General features: G+C 47.5%; 1 protein-coding gene across 1 annotated transcript; it reads right to left on the bottom strand.

Moving 5' to 3' along the window:
• Positions 1-2397: 2397 nt before the first annotated feature.
• On the bottom strand, positions 2398-6765 carry LOC138375714 (alpha-1,3-mannosyl-glycoprotein 4-beta-N-acetylglucosaminyltransferase-like protein MGAT4E). The gene is made up of 4 exons (XM_069459509.1): positions 6661-6765; positions 6150-6246; positions 3858-4988; positions 2398-2474 (listed from the first exon to the last, which is right to left on the bottom strand). Exons 1-4 carry the CDS (start codon positions 6763-6765, stop codon positions 2398-2400), a joined length of 1410 nt encoding a protein of 469 aa, XP_069315610.1.
• Positions 6766-12648: the final 5883 nt, after the last annotated feature.

Below are 12648 nucleotides of genomic sequence, written 5' to 3' on the forward strand. Positions count from 1 at the left end.
GCTTCTCCTCACCCTCCTCTCCAGTCTCCTGGGCAGCCAGAGCCCGAGCCTGTCCCACCTTTCTCAGCAGGAACCAGCTACTAAGAGACACAAATGCCATTCCCCTAAAAGGCAACTCAGGGGAACACAAAGCAGCTGCTTCTGATAAAGGAAGGATGTGGCCGGCATAGAGGGAGGAAAAGAAGTCAGCAAGGAAGACAGCTGCCGGGCAGACCTGCGGGGAGCCCGAGGCCGTGGAGGGGCCCTGCAGAGGAGACGGCGGGGCTTGCACTCCCACTTCACTTTCCCCTCGCCCCACCGGGGCCCCGCTATTCAAACTGGCCAAGGCCAAATTGCTGGTCACTAAAGGAAGACACCCCTGTCCCCCACGTCAGCCTGAGACCACAGCAGCCTGTCCCCTGGGTGAGGGAAAGCCACATCCCCAGAGGAGCGGGTCTGGGGACAGGCTGGTTGAGAGGGTCGGGTGTTTGGATGTCTTGGATTCGTTGGGATAAGAGGGCCAGGGGACGGGCTGGGCCCTTGGTAGCCTCCCCCTGGGTGGTGACCGGTGAGGTTTCTCAGAAGCCACCTCCCTGGGCTGGTAGCTCCCCCAGATGCCCACCTTTGGCTGCACAAGGTAACCCAGGAGCTGAGCCTCAGGCAGGATCTGGGTTGCAGCAATCCTCATGACCCTCGCAGACTCCAGGCACCCTGTCTCTCTCATATATATTCTTTTAATCCGTAAAACAGGGATCTTCCCTGCAGTGTGCTTCTGAAGATTAAATCAGATAATGTATTCCTACGAGCTTTATGAACTGGAGTGACATACAAAAGCAAGGGATTATTCACTAATTCAACCAACATCCACTGAGCTTCAGCCATGGATTTGGAGGTAACACGGGAACTCACTGTCCAGACAAATCCAACTCAAGGTGCCCTGGGTGCTCAGGGGAGGGGCCGCCGGGCCAGACCTTGCAGAAGGAGCAGGGATTAGTAATGCAGAAAAGGAGTGAGGAGGCTCCGGGCAGGGTGGGGAGGAGGTGGGTGTCAGGGAGCCACAGCACACTCGATGGGAATGACATCATCTCTTCTCCTTTTTTCTTTCAGTGATACTAGCGATGGCTAACATGTTTCAGGGCTGGGTACCACAGTGTTCTAAGTGCTCACTGTCCTTCCCACCTCTTGATTCTCACAGCGATCCTGTGTTATTCTCATTTTGCCTGATGAGAAATTTGGGGTCCAGAGGTTAAAGTACCTTCCCAAAGTCGCTCCGCTGATAAATGACAGCAGAACTTTGAACCCTATCAGTCTGACCCTGAACCCTGTCAGCCCTGGTTTTAACCTCCTTTTTAAAAAGCCCCCTTACTTTTGTCCAACCCTCCAAAAACCCTCTTGAAGCAATATTTCCTTTCCTTGAGAACATCACCCCTCATCTTTCTCTAAAGCAAGACCCCAGTTTCTTTAGCTTTTTGTAAGAGGGTGTCTGGCTTGTGAGAGGCCAGAATAAGGTCAGCAGAGCATGGAAAGATTTGGAAAGGACGAGGGCCTAGGGTGAACCAGAAAGGCCCCTTACCTCAGCATCTCACTGACCCCAAAAAGTCCAGGGAAGAGTTGGAGAAGGGCAAGAACAGAATCATTGCTCAAAGAAGCATCTTGCTTTCTGGTAGCCAAGGCTGATCTCCTTTTAGAGTTCACTTCTCCCAAGGAATGTTAAGGCATGTTTTGTCAAACTGCCTTTCTTGTCTCCCCTGCCCTAACCCTCACCTGGAAGACAGACAGGGCATCCATGTTAGGGGACAAAGGATGTCCCAGAGAAGGCAGTTGTGGGAAGCCAAATGTGCCCGCATCTCGCCCCTTGCCTGGGGTCATCTTTAAGGAAAAGAGGTCTGAGGAAGGGTGGCATTCTCGGTAGTCATCGCCAGTGCCCCTGGAACTATTCTCCGGTGACCTGGGTCACTTTTTTTCCTAATTGCATTTCTTCTGCCAACCCCATAACCACTTAACTTGTTGTCTACCTTCACCATTCGGCATCTTCAAGATGAGACACCCTGATCCAACACTTGGGAAGGAGGCCTCTCTTGGGGACACGGCGCGGCCACTTGGTTGTGTATCACTCCCACGGCCCTCCTCAGCGAGGCGTGCAGAGTCACAGGCAGCTCCTGGCCTGAGTGCCACTCTGAACTGTAGCAAGCTCTTCCAGGCCACTCAACCTTCGGTGCCACAGCCCAGTCCACAGTGAAAGGACTGCCCTTTGAATTACAACGTTCATTGTCAATCCTTTGATGGCTCATCCCAAACCAAGAATGGTAAACCCCAAACAGGGTGGGTGGGTCACTATCAGGAAAATGCCGGTCTCTGAAGGAGGAGCTGATAGAATCAACAACAGATCGATGCAGCCACCCGCAGAGTAATCCATGCTCAGAGGTGGTTGGTGACACTGCTAGAGATGAAGGTATGTCGCAGAAATCCTGTCCGGCTGACCAGTGCTTCTGAAGCTAAAAACAATTGCGGAGAGTATCCGAGGGGGTCGTAATCCGAGATAAAGCTGTCAACCTGGGGAAGCCTCCCCAGAGCAGAGGGGTAGTGGCTCATGGTGTCTCAAAACCTTGTTTTGAGAGCATTTTGAATTACGTGCCAGCATTGAAGAAACTGGGAGGTCTAACATAAAAATTGGGATCTGCGGCTCCTTCTGGAAGATGGCCAGATGTGGCGGTGCCGGCCCCCTGCCCGTGTGCGCTGTCTGGCAAAGCTGAGCAGCAGCTCCGCGCTCCAGACACGGCGTGCAGACCCAGGTCCGCCACAGGCCCCCCGCTCTCCCCGCGTCCCATACGCAGAGGCTGAGGATCAGTTGCCAGTTATGATGACACTTCTGCCACTGGGTTCTTATGCCAGGCCTGCTTTGCCCATCCGTGTCATCTCACAGCCCCTGTAGACATGTGAACAAGGCCTCAGCCACTGTCTGAGGCAGAGGGTACCCTGATATGATCTCAGTCCCTGAAGAAAAGGGAAGTGGGAAGTTTATTGTCTATCATATGCCAGGCACTGAGATAGAACCTTGTACGTATTGTTTAATTCTTTTTTTTATTTTTATTTTTTATTTTTTCTGAGACACAGTCTCACTGTTCCCCAGGCTAGGGTGCCGTGGCATCAGCCTAGCTCACAGCAACCTCAAACTCCTGGGCTCAAGTGAGCCTTCTGCCTCTGCCTCCCAAGTAGCTGGGACTACAGGCATGCGCCACCTGGCCTGGCTAATTTTTTCTATATATATTTTTAGTTGTCCGGCTAATTTCTTTCTATTTTTAGTAGAGACGGGGGTCTCGCTCTTGCTCAGGCTGGTCTCGAACTCTTGACCTCAAATGATCCACCCGCCTCGGCCTCCCAGAGTGCTAGGATTACAGGCGTGAGCCACCGCGCCCGGCCAGAGTTTGACTTCTACGAGAGTCCCTTTCTTATCTTCTTCTTATGTCAACTCCAGGGATCCTCATGATTTTCCCACTTGCCCTCCTTATACCTCGCCCCCACCTTTAACTCCATGTGAACATATAAGTATACACACACGCACACACAAACACCCTGTATTTAGGCTGATTCCAGCATCCAAGGAATCTAAAATGCTGGGAGTGACCAAGGCCTTTCCCCCAATTAGGCTAAGCTATGTCTGTCTCAGCAAAAGATACCCTATGAGAGTTGCTTGTTCGGGTACAAAAAGGAAGGAACAAGTCTCCTAACATCATGGTGGCACTAAAAGAATGATAGAGTCTTCTCTCTCTGCCCCCCCTTCCCTTGAATCTCTCGTGTCATTCACACAGGCTAGAATGAAATGGCTTTAGGATTTTAATTTTTCATACCCCTACTGATTTATCATCGACTTTGATCACCTTCCTTCCATTTGGCATTTTCCTCCCAGAGGTAGATATGCCTGATCATGAGACCACCAGCCTGCCTAGCTTTCACCACCAGCCTCACGCAGCTCACGTCATACCCCATGTTCTTCGGAGTTATCTTCTGGTCCATCTGCCCTTCCATGAGCCGGCCCAGCAAGACGAAGCTGGTGCAGGACTGAGGCACCTCCTCAGGGTAGTAGCCCAGCTCCACCTGCCCCTTGTGCAGGGCGTACCTGCCGTCCACGATGGTGCCCGTCAGCACTTGCACTCTGCTCAGGTTTGCTGGCTGGTTCAGAATCACCGTCAGGTGTTTCCCTTCACTAACGTTGTGTGTCCAGAAGAACGACTCGTCCAGAGTGTAGGCCTCCCAGGGGTAGTGAACATTGAAAACCTCCATGTCTGTGAAAACAGCTCCAGGTGGGTTGTCGGGACCAGAGGGTTTCTTGTTCTGAAATGCTGCGGCCTTCTGCTTGTCATCAGTGGCGCCATAGGGGAACCTGTGATAGAAGAGGAAGGGTCTGCAGATGATTGGCTTTTCCTGGACCAGGAGGGTGCGGAAATGAGAGATCAGCCTGTCAAGGGGTTTCTCCTTGTGGAAGAGGAGAAGGAAATGGGCCAGGAGTGGGAGATCCTTGCTGTGGAAGAGTTTGCCAAGGATGCCCCTGTTGGAGAACTCCAGTAGCACCCAGGGTTTGGTCTTCATGGTGGTCACCTTTGAACGAATGTGGGTGACAAAGTTGGGGGCAAAAAAGACATTGTCCTCTAGTAACAAGAAGTAATCAGAGAGCTTTGTGGCAAAGCTCATGAGGAAGGCATGATCTACGTTCTGCTTGGAGTAGAATTCCTCGTGGTAGGCCTTATCCCTGATGCCATCTGCAGTGGGGTAGGCATCAGCTGGAGCATGGATAAGCAGCAACTGCCCTGCCAAGATCTGTGGGCTAAAGAGGCTTGAAATATGGGCAACAGTATTTCTGAGCCAGGTGAGATCAGAATCTGCCAGGTGGACCAGGACGGTGAGACGTTTCCGCTCAGCCTTAGAAGAAACACGGAACAGGGAGACCAATGTGGTCAAGAGTCTGCTTTCGTTCCCTCGTGACTCCGAGGAGATCCCCACTGTCAGCCATGCTAAAGAGAGGTAAAATAGGGACAACTGTCGGTGTGCAGTAGTGGTGAGGGCTGTCAAAAGGGTTAGGGGTTGGGATGTTATTTGGGACCTTCTCTTCCTTTCTTCCCTCTTTCGTCTCCTTGCTACACAAAGTGTGGTCCTGAGTCCAGCAACGTCAGCCTCAAGTGCGAACTTATTAGAAACACAGAATCTCAACACCTACCTCAGATCTAGTTAATCAGAATCTGCATTTTGACAACATCACCAGGTAACTCATATGTACGTTAAAGTATGAGAAGTACTGAGTTAGGTGATGTCGAGTCCCTGTGGGTCCCTCTGAGTCTTCTCTGAGCCTAGAACTTTGTAGCACATGGTTTAAGTGCTCAATAAATATTAGCTGTTATTATAGTTATTATAATTCTTTTTGTTTTTACTCATCTTCCCAAAGCTCTCCTTTGCAGAAAGCATATTTGAAAAAGGACTTCTTCTAGAAGTCAGGAGCCCAAGGTTCTCCTCCAAGTTCTGCCACAGACTGTGTGCTCTTGAGCAAGTCCCTTCAGCCCTGAGTTTTTCGTTCCTAATCCATAAAACCAAGGGAGTTGGACTATGTGATCCTAAGACCTCTTCTAATCCAGATGTTCTCTAATCCAATGACTTCACCTCCTTTATTTCTTTCTTTTGACAGAGTCTCACTCTGTCACCCTAGGCTAGAGTGCAGTGACATCATCCTAGCTCACAGAAACCTCTAACTCCTGGGCTCAAGTGATCCTCCTGACTCAGCCTCCCAAGTAGCTGGGACTATAAGTGTGCGCCACCATGCCTGGCTAATTTTTTCTATTTTTAGTAGAGACGGGGTCTCACTCTTGCTCAGGTTGATCTTGAACTGCTGAGCTCAATCTTCCCGCCTCGGCCTCCCAGAGTGCTAGGATTATAGGCGTGAACCACCACGCCCAGCCGATTCCCCCTTCTTATAACTAACTTTATCTTTTCCCTTCTTCTTCCTCGTATCCCTGATATAGAAATGTCGTGGGGAAGGGAAAGAGAATTGTCCGCCAGATTCAAATATTCCTGGGCACAGTTTTGCCTTTTCTCCTCCCCCTTTCTTCTTTCCTTCCTAGCTACCTCTCTTGCTGTCCCCACTTCCCCGGGACACTCAAACCCTCCCTCTCCTTGGCACTCACTCTTTCTTCTCCTCTGGATGTTTTCCATATATTTGAAGGTGATATTCTGCCAGTCTTCTAGTTGTCTCAGGCCCTTCCTGCTGCCGTACTTGGCCTGCTGGGCATTGGCAAAGGTAAAGCATATACATCCTTTTAGAAAAAGAACAGGGTTCATCCCCCACTGGCTTCCCATAAGCTTTTCTAGGAAGAGGTGGAGTGGACCATTCTTCCTAGAGTGAGCCCAGCACATTCTCAGGATGCCTGGCCATTGGCAGAAATATCCAGGACTCAAGCAGTATTTGCTCTCTTCTTTATCTTAACACATATGAAAAGTAATTGCAGCTTCTTTAGGGACCAATGGGTCCAGGTCCATACCCCAATTCCCCGTGCAGCTTCCTGCTCCAGTTAAAAGGTACAGGAAGCAGGAAAGCCCAGGTGCTTTTGAGAATCTGCCTGTGCACACCATTTCCACCCTAGATCCCCAATTCCCAAGCTTAGCAAGAGCTGCTACTTGGCCTTTGATAGTCATCACCTTTTGGTTATCTTCAGTTTCCTTGAGGACTTGCAAGGTGATGAAGAGCCACAGGAATATGACGCTCACTGAGGTTATCAAGCATCTCCTGATGGAACACCGCATGATGTCTGCCTCAGGATATGGTTCCTACAGCAAGAAGTCAACGTGTACAACTGGAAGACTCTCCCTCCCATCCATGCTTAGAACTTCCCTTCTGTCCCCATTTCTATCCTTCCTCATCATCATTAACTTATTTCCAAGTGCACCCTTTTATCTGACCTAGGAACCTGGTGCAATGGAGCCTTATTCCCTGCCAAGAAGGAAGGTCACGTGTCCTGTGATGACAGTTGCTAAGTTTGTCTGGAGATTCAACTTTCCCAAAGTCTCCCCTACTCAAAATGATGAGGGTTGGCTGGGGCTTTAGTGTTATGGTCAGTTTATCTGAGAAAACGGGGGGTCATTGTACCTCCACTTTTTTTTTTTTTTTTGGAGACAGAGTCTCTCTGTGTTGCCCAGGCTAGACTGCAATGGTGTCATCATCGCTCACTACAACCTACAACCTCAAACTCCTGAGCCCAAGCAATCTTCCTGCCTCAGCCTCCAAAGTAGCTGGGACTACAGGCATGCAACACCATGCCCAGCTAATGTGTCTTATATTTGGTTGAGACGGGGTCTTGCTAAATTGCTCAGGCTTGTCTTGACTTCCTGACCTCAAGCAATCATCCCACCTTGGCCTCCCAGAGTGCTAGGATTACAGGTGTCAGCCAGCACGCCTGGGCCTGGCTGCTTTTTTAAACAAAAATGAAACTATTACAATGACTGAACTGGAGGCTGGGAGCAGTGGCTTACACTTGTAATTCTATCACTCTGGGAGGCCGAGGTGGTAGGATCACTTGAGGTCAGGAGTTCAAGACCATCCTGACCAAGAGTGAGACCCTGTCTCTACTAAAATAGAAAAAATTAGCCAGGTGAGGTGGCACTTGTAGTCCCTGCTACTCGGGAGGCTGAGGCAGGAGGATCACTTGAGCCCAGGAGTTTGAGGTTGCTGTGAGCTCTGATGATGCCACTGCACTCTAGCCCAGGCCATAGAGTGAGACTCTGTCTCAAAAAAGAAAAATAAATAAATAAAATAACTGAACTTGAAGTGTTGCTAAGTGTTACATCATGTTGACATGTCTTTCTTTTTTTTACAAAGGATATTCTTAATTTATTCTAATCTTTAATCTTATCCATAGACCTTGATTAGAATATGATTCTGTTAACAAAGTTAAAAAAAATCCTTTCATGAGTGTTGGGTTATCGGAATTCAGCTGGCTCAGCCTCAAAAGTGCTTGTATGCTGCTTTCTTCCTCTGTTAGTGTCTTTTCTCTAGCGAGAATGTGTCTCTCTGATTGCTTCTAGATTATCAGAGGAAGAGCTTTAATATACCTTGTCACCTGCTCTTGATTCTTTCCTTGCATGCTCAGTACACAAAAGAAAAGGCATTGTAATCAATAATTTCTGTGCTCCTGAGGCCATATTAATCTCCGCCATTTTCAGGGATGCCTTCTAGTTTAGTATTTCAGTAGAGCTAACATGTTTCTCTCCCTTAGCCATTTAGTTTTTGATAACAGTTATCAAAATAATATATATGGTAGTAAGGCTTTACAGATTAAACTTTTCTTTACCTGGTTGCCTTAAGCAAAGACTTTTCGTTGCATAGGTGATTCAAATAGAAACCTCTTTATGTAAAAGAAGTAAACTTCTCTTTTCTAGACCATAAACACGTGGATACATACACTGAACGAAGGGGCTTGATGACTGCAGTGAAAGGATGTCACGCTGCAGGCACAGCTTTTCCCCTCTGTGCCTCCTGTGTAGTCCACTAGTCACGTGGCGAGGACTGCTCCCATTCAGCCGGCTGAGTTCGACAAGCTTCTGGAAGAGGCAGGAGAGAGAGAAAATAAGAGGAGCTGGGGGGTTTATGAGGCTTAGTCACTCTAGGAATAATGAACGGAGGGTGAGGCCAGGCACAGCAAGCTGAAGTCTCCCCAGTTTTCTACCCGTGAGCTAAGCTCCCTCTGTGATGTTACTCTTGTGTCCTACCCACCTGCTCCCCCATCATCAGAGGTGCGCATGCACAGGACTCCCATGTGATAGGTGCGTGACTCATAATTGACAGCTGGTAATCAGCATGCATCCTAAAGACCAGCATTAACTGAGATACCAGATACCAAGAACTATCACCCCCTGTCCCCGCCACATCCTCCACTTCCTTGCATCTCTGCTACATTCTCTCCACTCCGGTTGGTTCCACTGACACTTAGGCCTTGACTCCTACTTCTCACCTTCTCAAGTTCTTCACCCCTGTGATTATCCTCTTTATTACCTCCCAGTGGAAAAAAAGACAAAAAGCAAAATGCTTGCCTGAATTCATGTTCTGTGCCATTTCTCTCCAACTCTGCACTATAAAACTCCTTGAAACGGTTGTCTTTATTAATTAGCCCACTTTATTTCACATTTTCTCTCCTCATCTTACTCAACCTCTCTGTAATTTTGACCTGGTTGACCACTGCCGCCGCCTCCAAACGCTCTCTGCTCTGACATCACTCTTGTCACATGGAACATTCATTCTCAGTTTCCTTTCCTGGCTCATTCTCTTTCCAACCTGTAAATACAGGAGTGTCATAAGACTCTGTCCTTGGCCTCTTCCCTTCCTATACACTTCCCCTGGGTGATTTTACCCCAGTAGCATGACAATCAATCAATAAATAAATAACTTATGTATGTATATGTGTGTGTGTATATATGTACCTTATGTATGTGTATGTATGAAATTGTGGGTATCAGATAACTCCCACATCTCCAGCCCTGACTCCTATCTTGGCATCTATCCTGAGCTGAAGATTATGTGACTATTCAACATCTCCATTTGGATGAATAAGAGGTGTGTCAACTTTAATAGAGCCAAAATATCAATAGAACTATAGGTTCTTCCTACCTCTCGAATCATTTCCTCCCCAAGTTTTCTCCATCTCAGTAAATAGCACCACCATTCACCCAGTTACTCAGAGAAAAGAAATCAGGAGTTATCCTTAATGCTTCTCTCTCCTTAACACTCCACATTCAACTTATTTAGTTCCGTTACATTTTCCTCCAGAATTTATCTAGAATGTGACCACTTTTCAACATCATCTACTGCAACCAGCTTCTCATTGGTCTCTCACCTCCACCCTTGTTCTCCTGCAGTCTGTTTACCACATGGCAGTCAGACCTTTGAAAATTGTAAATCAAATGGTATCCCTTCCCTGCCTACAGTTTTCCAACGGCTTCCTACTGCGAGTAAGATGAAATCCAAACTCCCAGCTGGCCTGCAGGGTCCCACCTGATCTCTGCCTGCCTCTTTCACTTCGTCTCCCTCTCCACTCTCTCTCCAGCTTCAGGGGCTTTGCTTTCCTTTGGTAAGGTGCGAGGGAGGTTTCCTTGGACATGTTAAGCTGTTTCTTGACCCAGAGTCTTTGCGTACGCTGTTTCTCTTCTTGGAACCCTCTGCTATAGCTTTTCCAATAGCTGCCTCCTTCTCAACAACCACATCTGAGCTCAGATGTTGTCTTTGCTGCCTAAGATCACTGTGGCTAATGTAGCCCTCCCCACCCCGTCTGTCATTCCATCCTCCCAATACTCTAGCATGTATTCTATTTTCTTTTTCTCAGCATTTGTCACTACCGTAAACTACCTTCCTGTTTGTGTGTTTGTTGTCTATCTCAGGGGCTTTATTTTATTCAATGCTGTATCTATAGCACTTCACATGGCACCTGGCCGGGAGAACATGCTCAACAAGTATTTATTAACTCACTAATTATCAGGGCCTGTGTGATGGTGGTGAGTGGTCACCTATTTCTTCAACAAACACTATGTTAGGTGCTGGGGGCACAGCAATGCTGGGAGGACTGGGAAGTATTCCGGAGAAGGGCATTCTGTGGGTGATGGTCAAGAGCTCAGATTCTGAATGCAGATGGCTGGGGCTGGAATCATGAAACACTTGCCCACATGACCTTGGCCAAGTGATTCAGCCTCTCTGTAACCCAGTTCCTTATCTATAAAATGGAAATAAAAATGATGGGTATTCTCAAGAGTTCTTGGGATTAAAAGAGACCATCCACACAAAAATACGTGGCATATAGCAAGCATTCAACAAATGTTAGCTCTTTTACAGAAGGAATAACTGTTAGAGACAAGCACTGCCTTCCTTTCCCTCGTATTTGGGAGGTCCATCTCCCCTCATTCCTAAATCCTCACCCAGATTTTTACTTTTGGATTCTCACACAGGTGCACAGCACTCTGAGAACCTTTCTGGATCTTGCCATACTTCTTTCCCATTTTAGCGGGGGCAAAAAATAGAGGGAGGGAGGAGAATAAATATCACAAAGCCCTGACACCTTCCTTGCCAGGTTCCTAATCAATATTGCACCTGTTGCCACTGTGTGTTCTGGGTGTGGGCTCTGGACTTTTATGGAAGTCAGAGTTCTCCCTTCAGCCTAAGGAAATGCACGAGACCCACAGACTAGGGACGGGGCAGGAGCTCACCTCCATGCCAGCATTTCTCCCTGAGCGCCTCAGCTCATGCTCCCTTGGTAACCATTGTGCTTTCTGAAGTGCAGCAAGCTCATCACCCACTATCCTTTTCTGGCAGTTGGAGAAGGAAGGTGGCCATGGAGTGTTTCATTGGCCTACACACTGCTTTTTAAAAATTTGAAGATTGAACATTTAAAAATTGGGATAGCTTACATGAAAGCCTAAAACATTGGCTTCTCTCGAAAAATTGGAACTTGCCGCAACCCTGGTCTGAGTAGTGACAGTCCCCAGGAGCTGGTCGTGCATCCTCACTTCTCTATAAACTTCATCTTGCTGACTTCACTCATTTACTTGTCTTGCCCCTGTAGGCATTTGAGTTTTTAACCTGTGCTCTAAGTCAGGTCTTGGGAGACTGCAAGACGGTGCTAGCCCCTGATCTTATACTTAGCACCGGTTTGGCATGAGATGCTACAAAGATCGGGCACAAACTGATCCCTGGGGCTGAAGGGCTGTGGGCACAAGTAGGAGGAAAATGACTAGAATAATGCAGACAAATGAAAAACAGATAGATAAGATATAATTATTGAGTTTGTATATGATGTAGGCAATGTTCTGGGGGAATTGTTACAGAGGACATGGAAATAGGGGCAGTGGCTGAAATTCAAGATGAGATGGGTATGGGTATGGAGGACTCACCATTAGATTGCATGAATCAGGGTCCTACGGAGAAACAGAACCAATAGGATGTGTGTATATACACATATGGAGAGAGATTGAATGATTGACTTTAAGGAATTGGCTTTACCAACAGAAATTAATTTTCTCACAATTCTGGAGGCTAGAAGTCCAAGATCAAGTTGGCAGGATGTTTTTTTTCTGAGGGCCTCTCTCCTTGGCTTACAGATGGCCATCTTCTTTTAGTGTCTTTACATGGTCTTCCCTTTGTGTCATCGGTCTGTGTATATCTTCTTGAAAGCTGCCCAAACAGCAGGAAAAACTAACCACCAAGCAGTATTTTTTTCAAACTGAGGGTCACAGTTCATTATTGGTTACAAAATCAACTTAGTAGGTTTCAACCAGCATATGTAAGTACATCACTGTGTAGAGGTAAATATTGTTTTGTGAAACTTTCGTTGCTGTTGCTATGTAAACAAAAACACTGGAAATTACAGTCATAATTTGAAGACACTGTAACCTAGAGTGGAGAGAATGGGTCGATGTTGACAGATTAAGAATTAAGGGTCCATGGGTCTAGGTGGCTCACACCTATAATCCTAGCACTCACTCTGGGAGGCTGAGGCAGGAGGATCGCTCGAGGGCAGGAGTTCAAGATCAGCCTGAGCAAGAGTGAGACCCCATCTCTACTAAATATAGAAAGAAATTAGCTGGACAACTAAAAATATATAGAAAATTTAGCCAGGCATGGTGGCCCATGCCTATAGTCCCAGCTAC

This window comes from Eulemur rufifrons, chromosome 27 (assembly GCF_041146395.1).
Source record: "Eulemur rufifrons isolate Redbay chromosome 27, OSU_ERuf_1, whole genome shotgun sequence".
Taxonomy (NCBI): domain Eukaryota; kingdom Metazoa; phylum Chordata; class Mammalia; order Primates; family Lemuridae; genus Eulemur; species Eulemur rufifrons.

Bases quoted from the DNA above. Each gene is read 5' to 3' on its own strand.
- LOC138375714 (XM_069459509.1), bottom strand. From the start codon at position 6,765: ATGCGGTGTTCCATCAGGAGATGCTTGATAACCTCAGTGAGCGTCATA. The intron at 6,247-6,660 runs GTGATGACTATC...GCCAATGCCCAG, and splicing joins AAACTGAAGATAACCAAAAG to CAGGCCAAGTACGGCAGCAG. The intron at 4,989-6,149 runs GTGAGTGCCAAG...ACCTCTCTTTAG, and splicing joins CATCCAGAGGAGAAGAAAGA to CATGGCTGACAGTGGGGATC.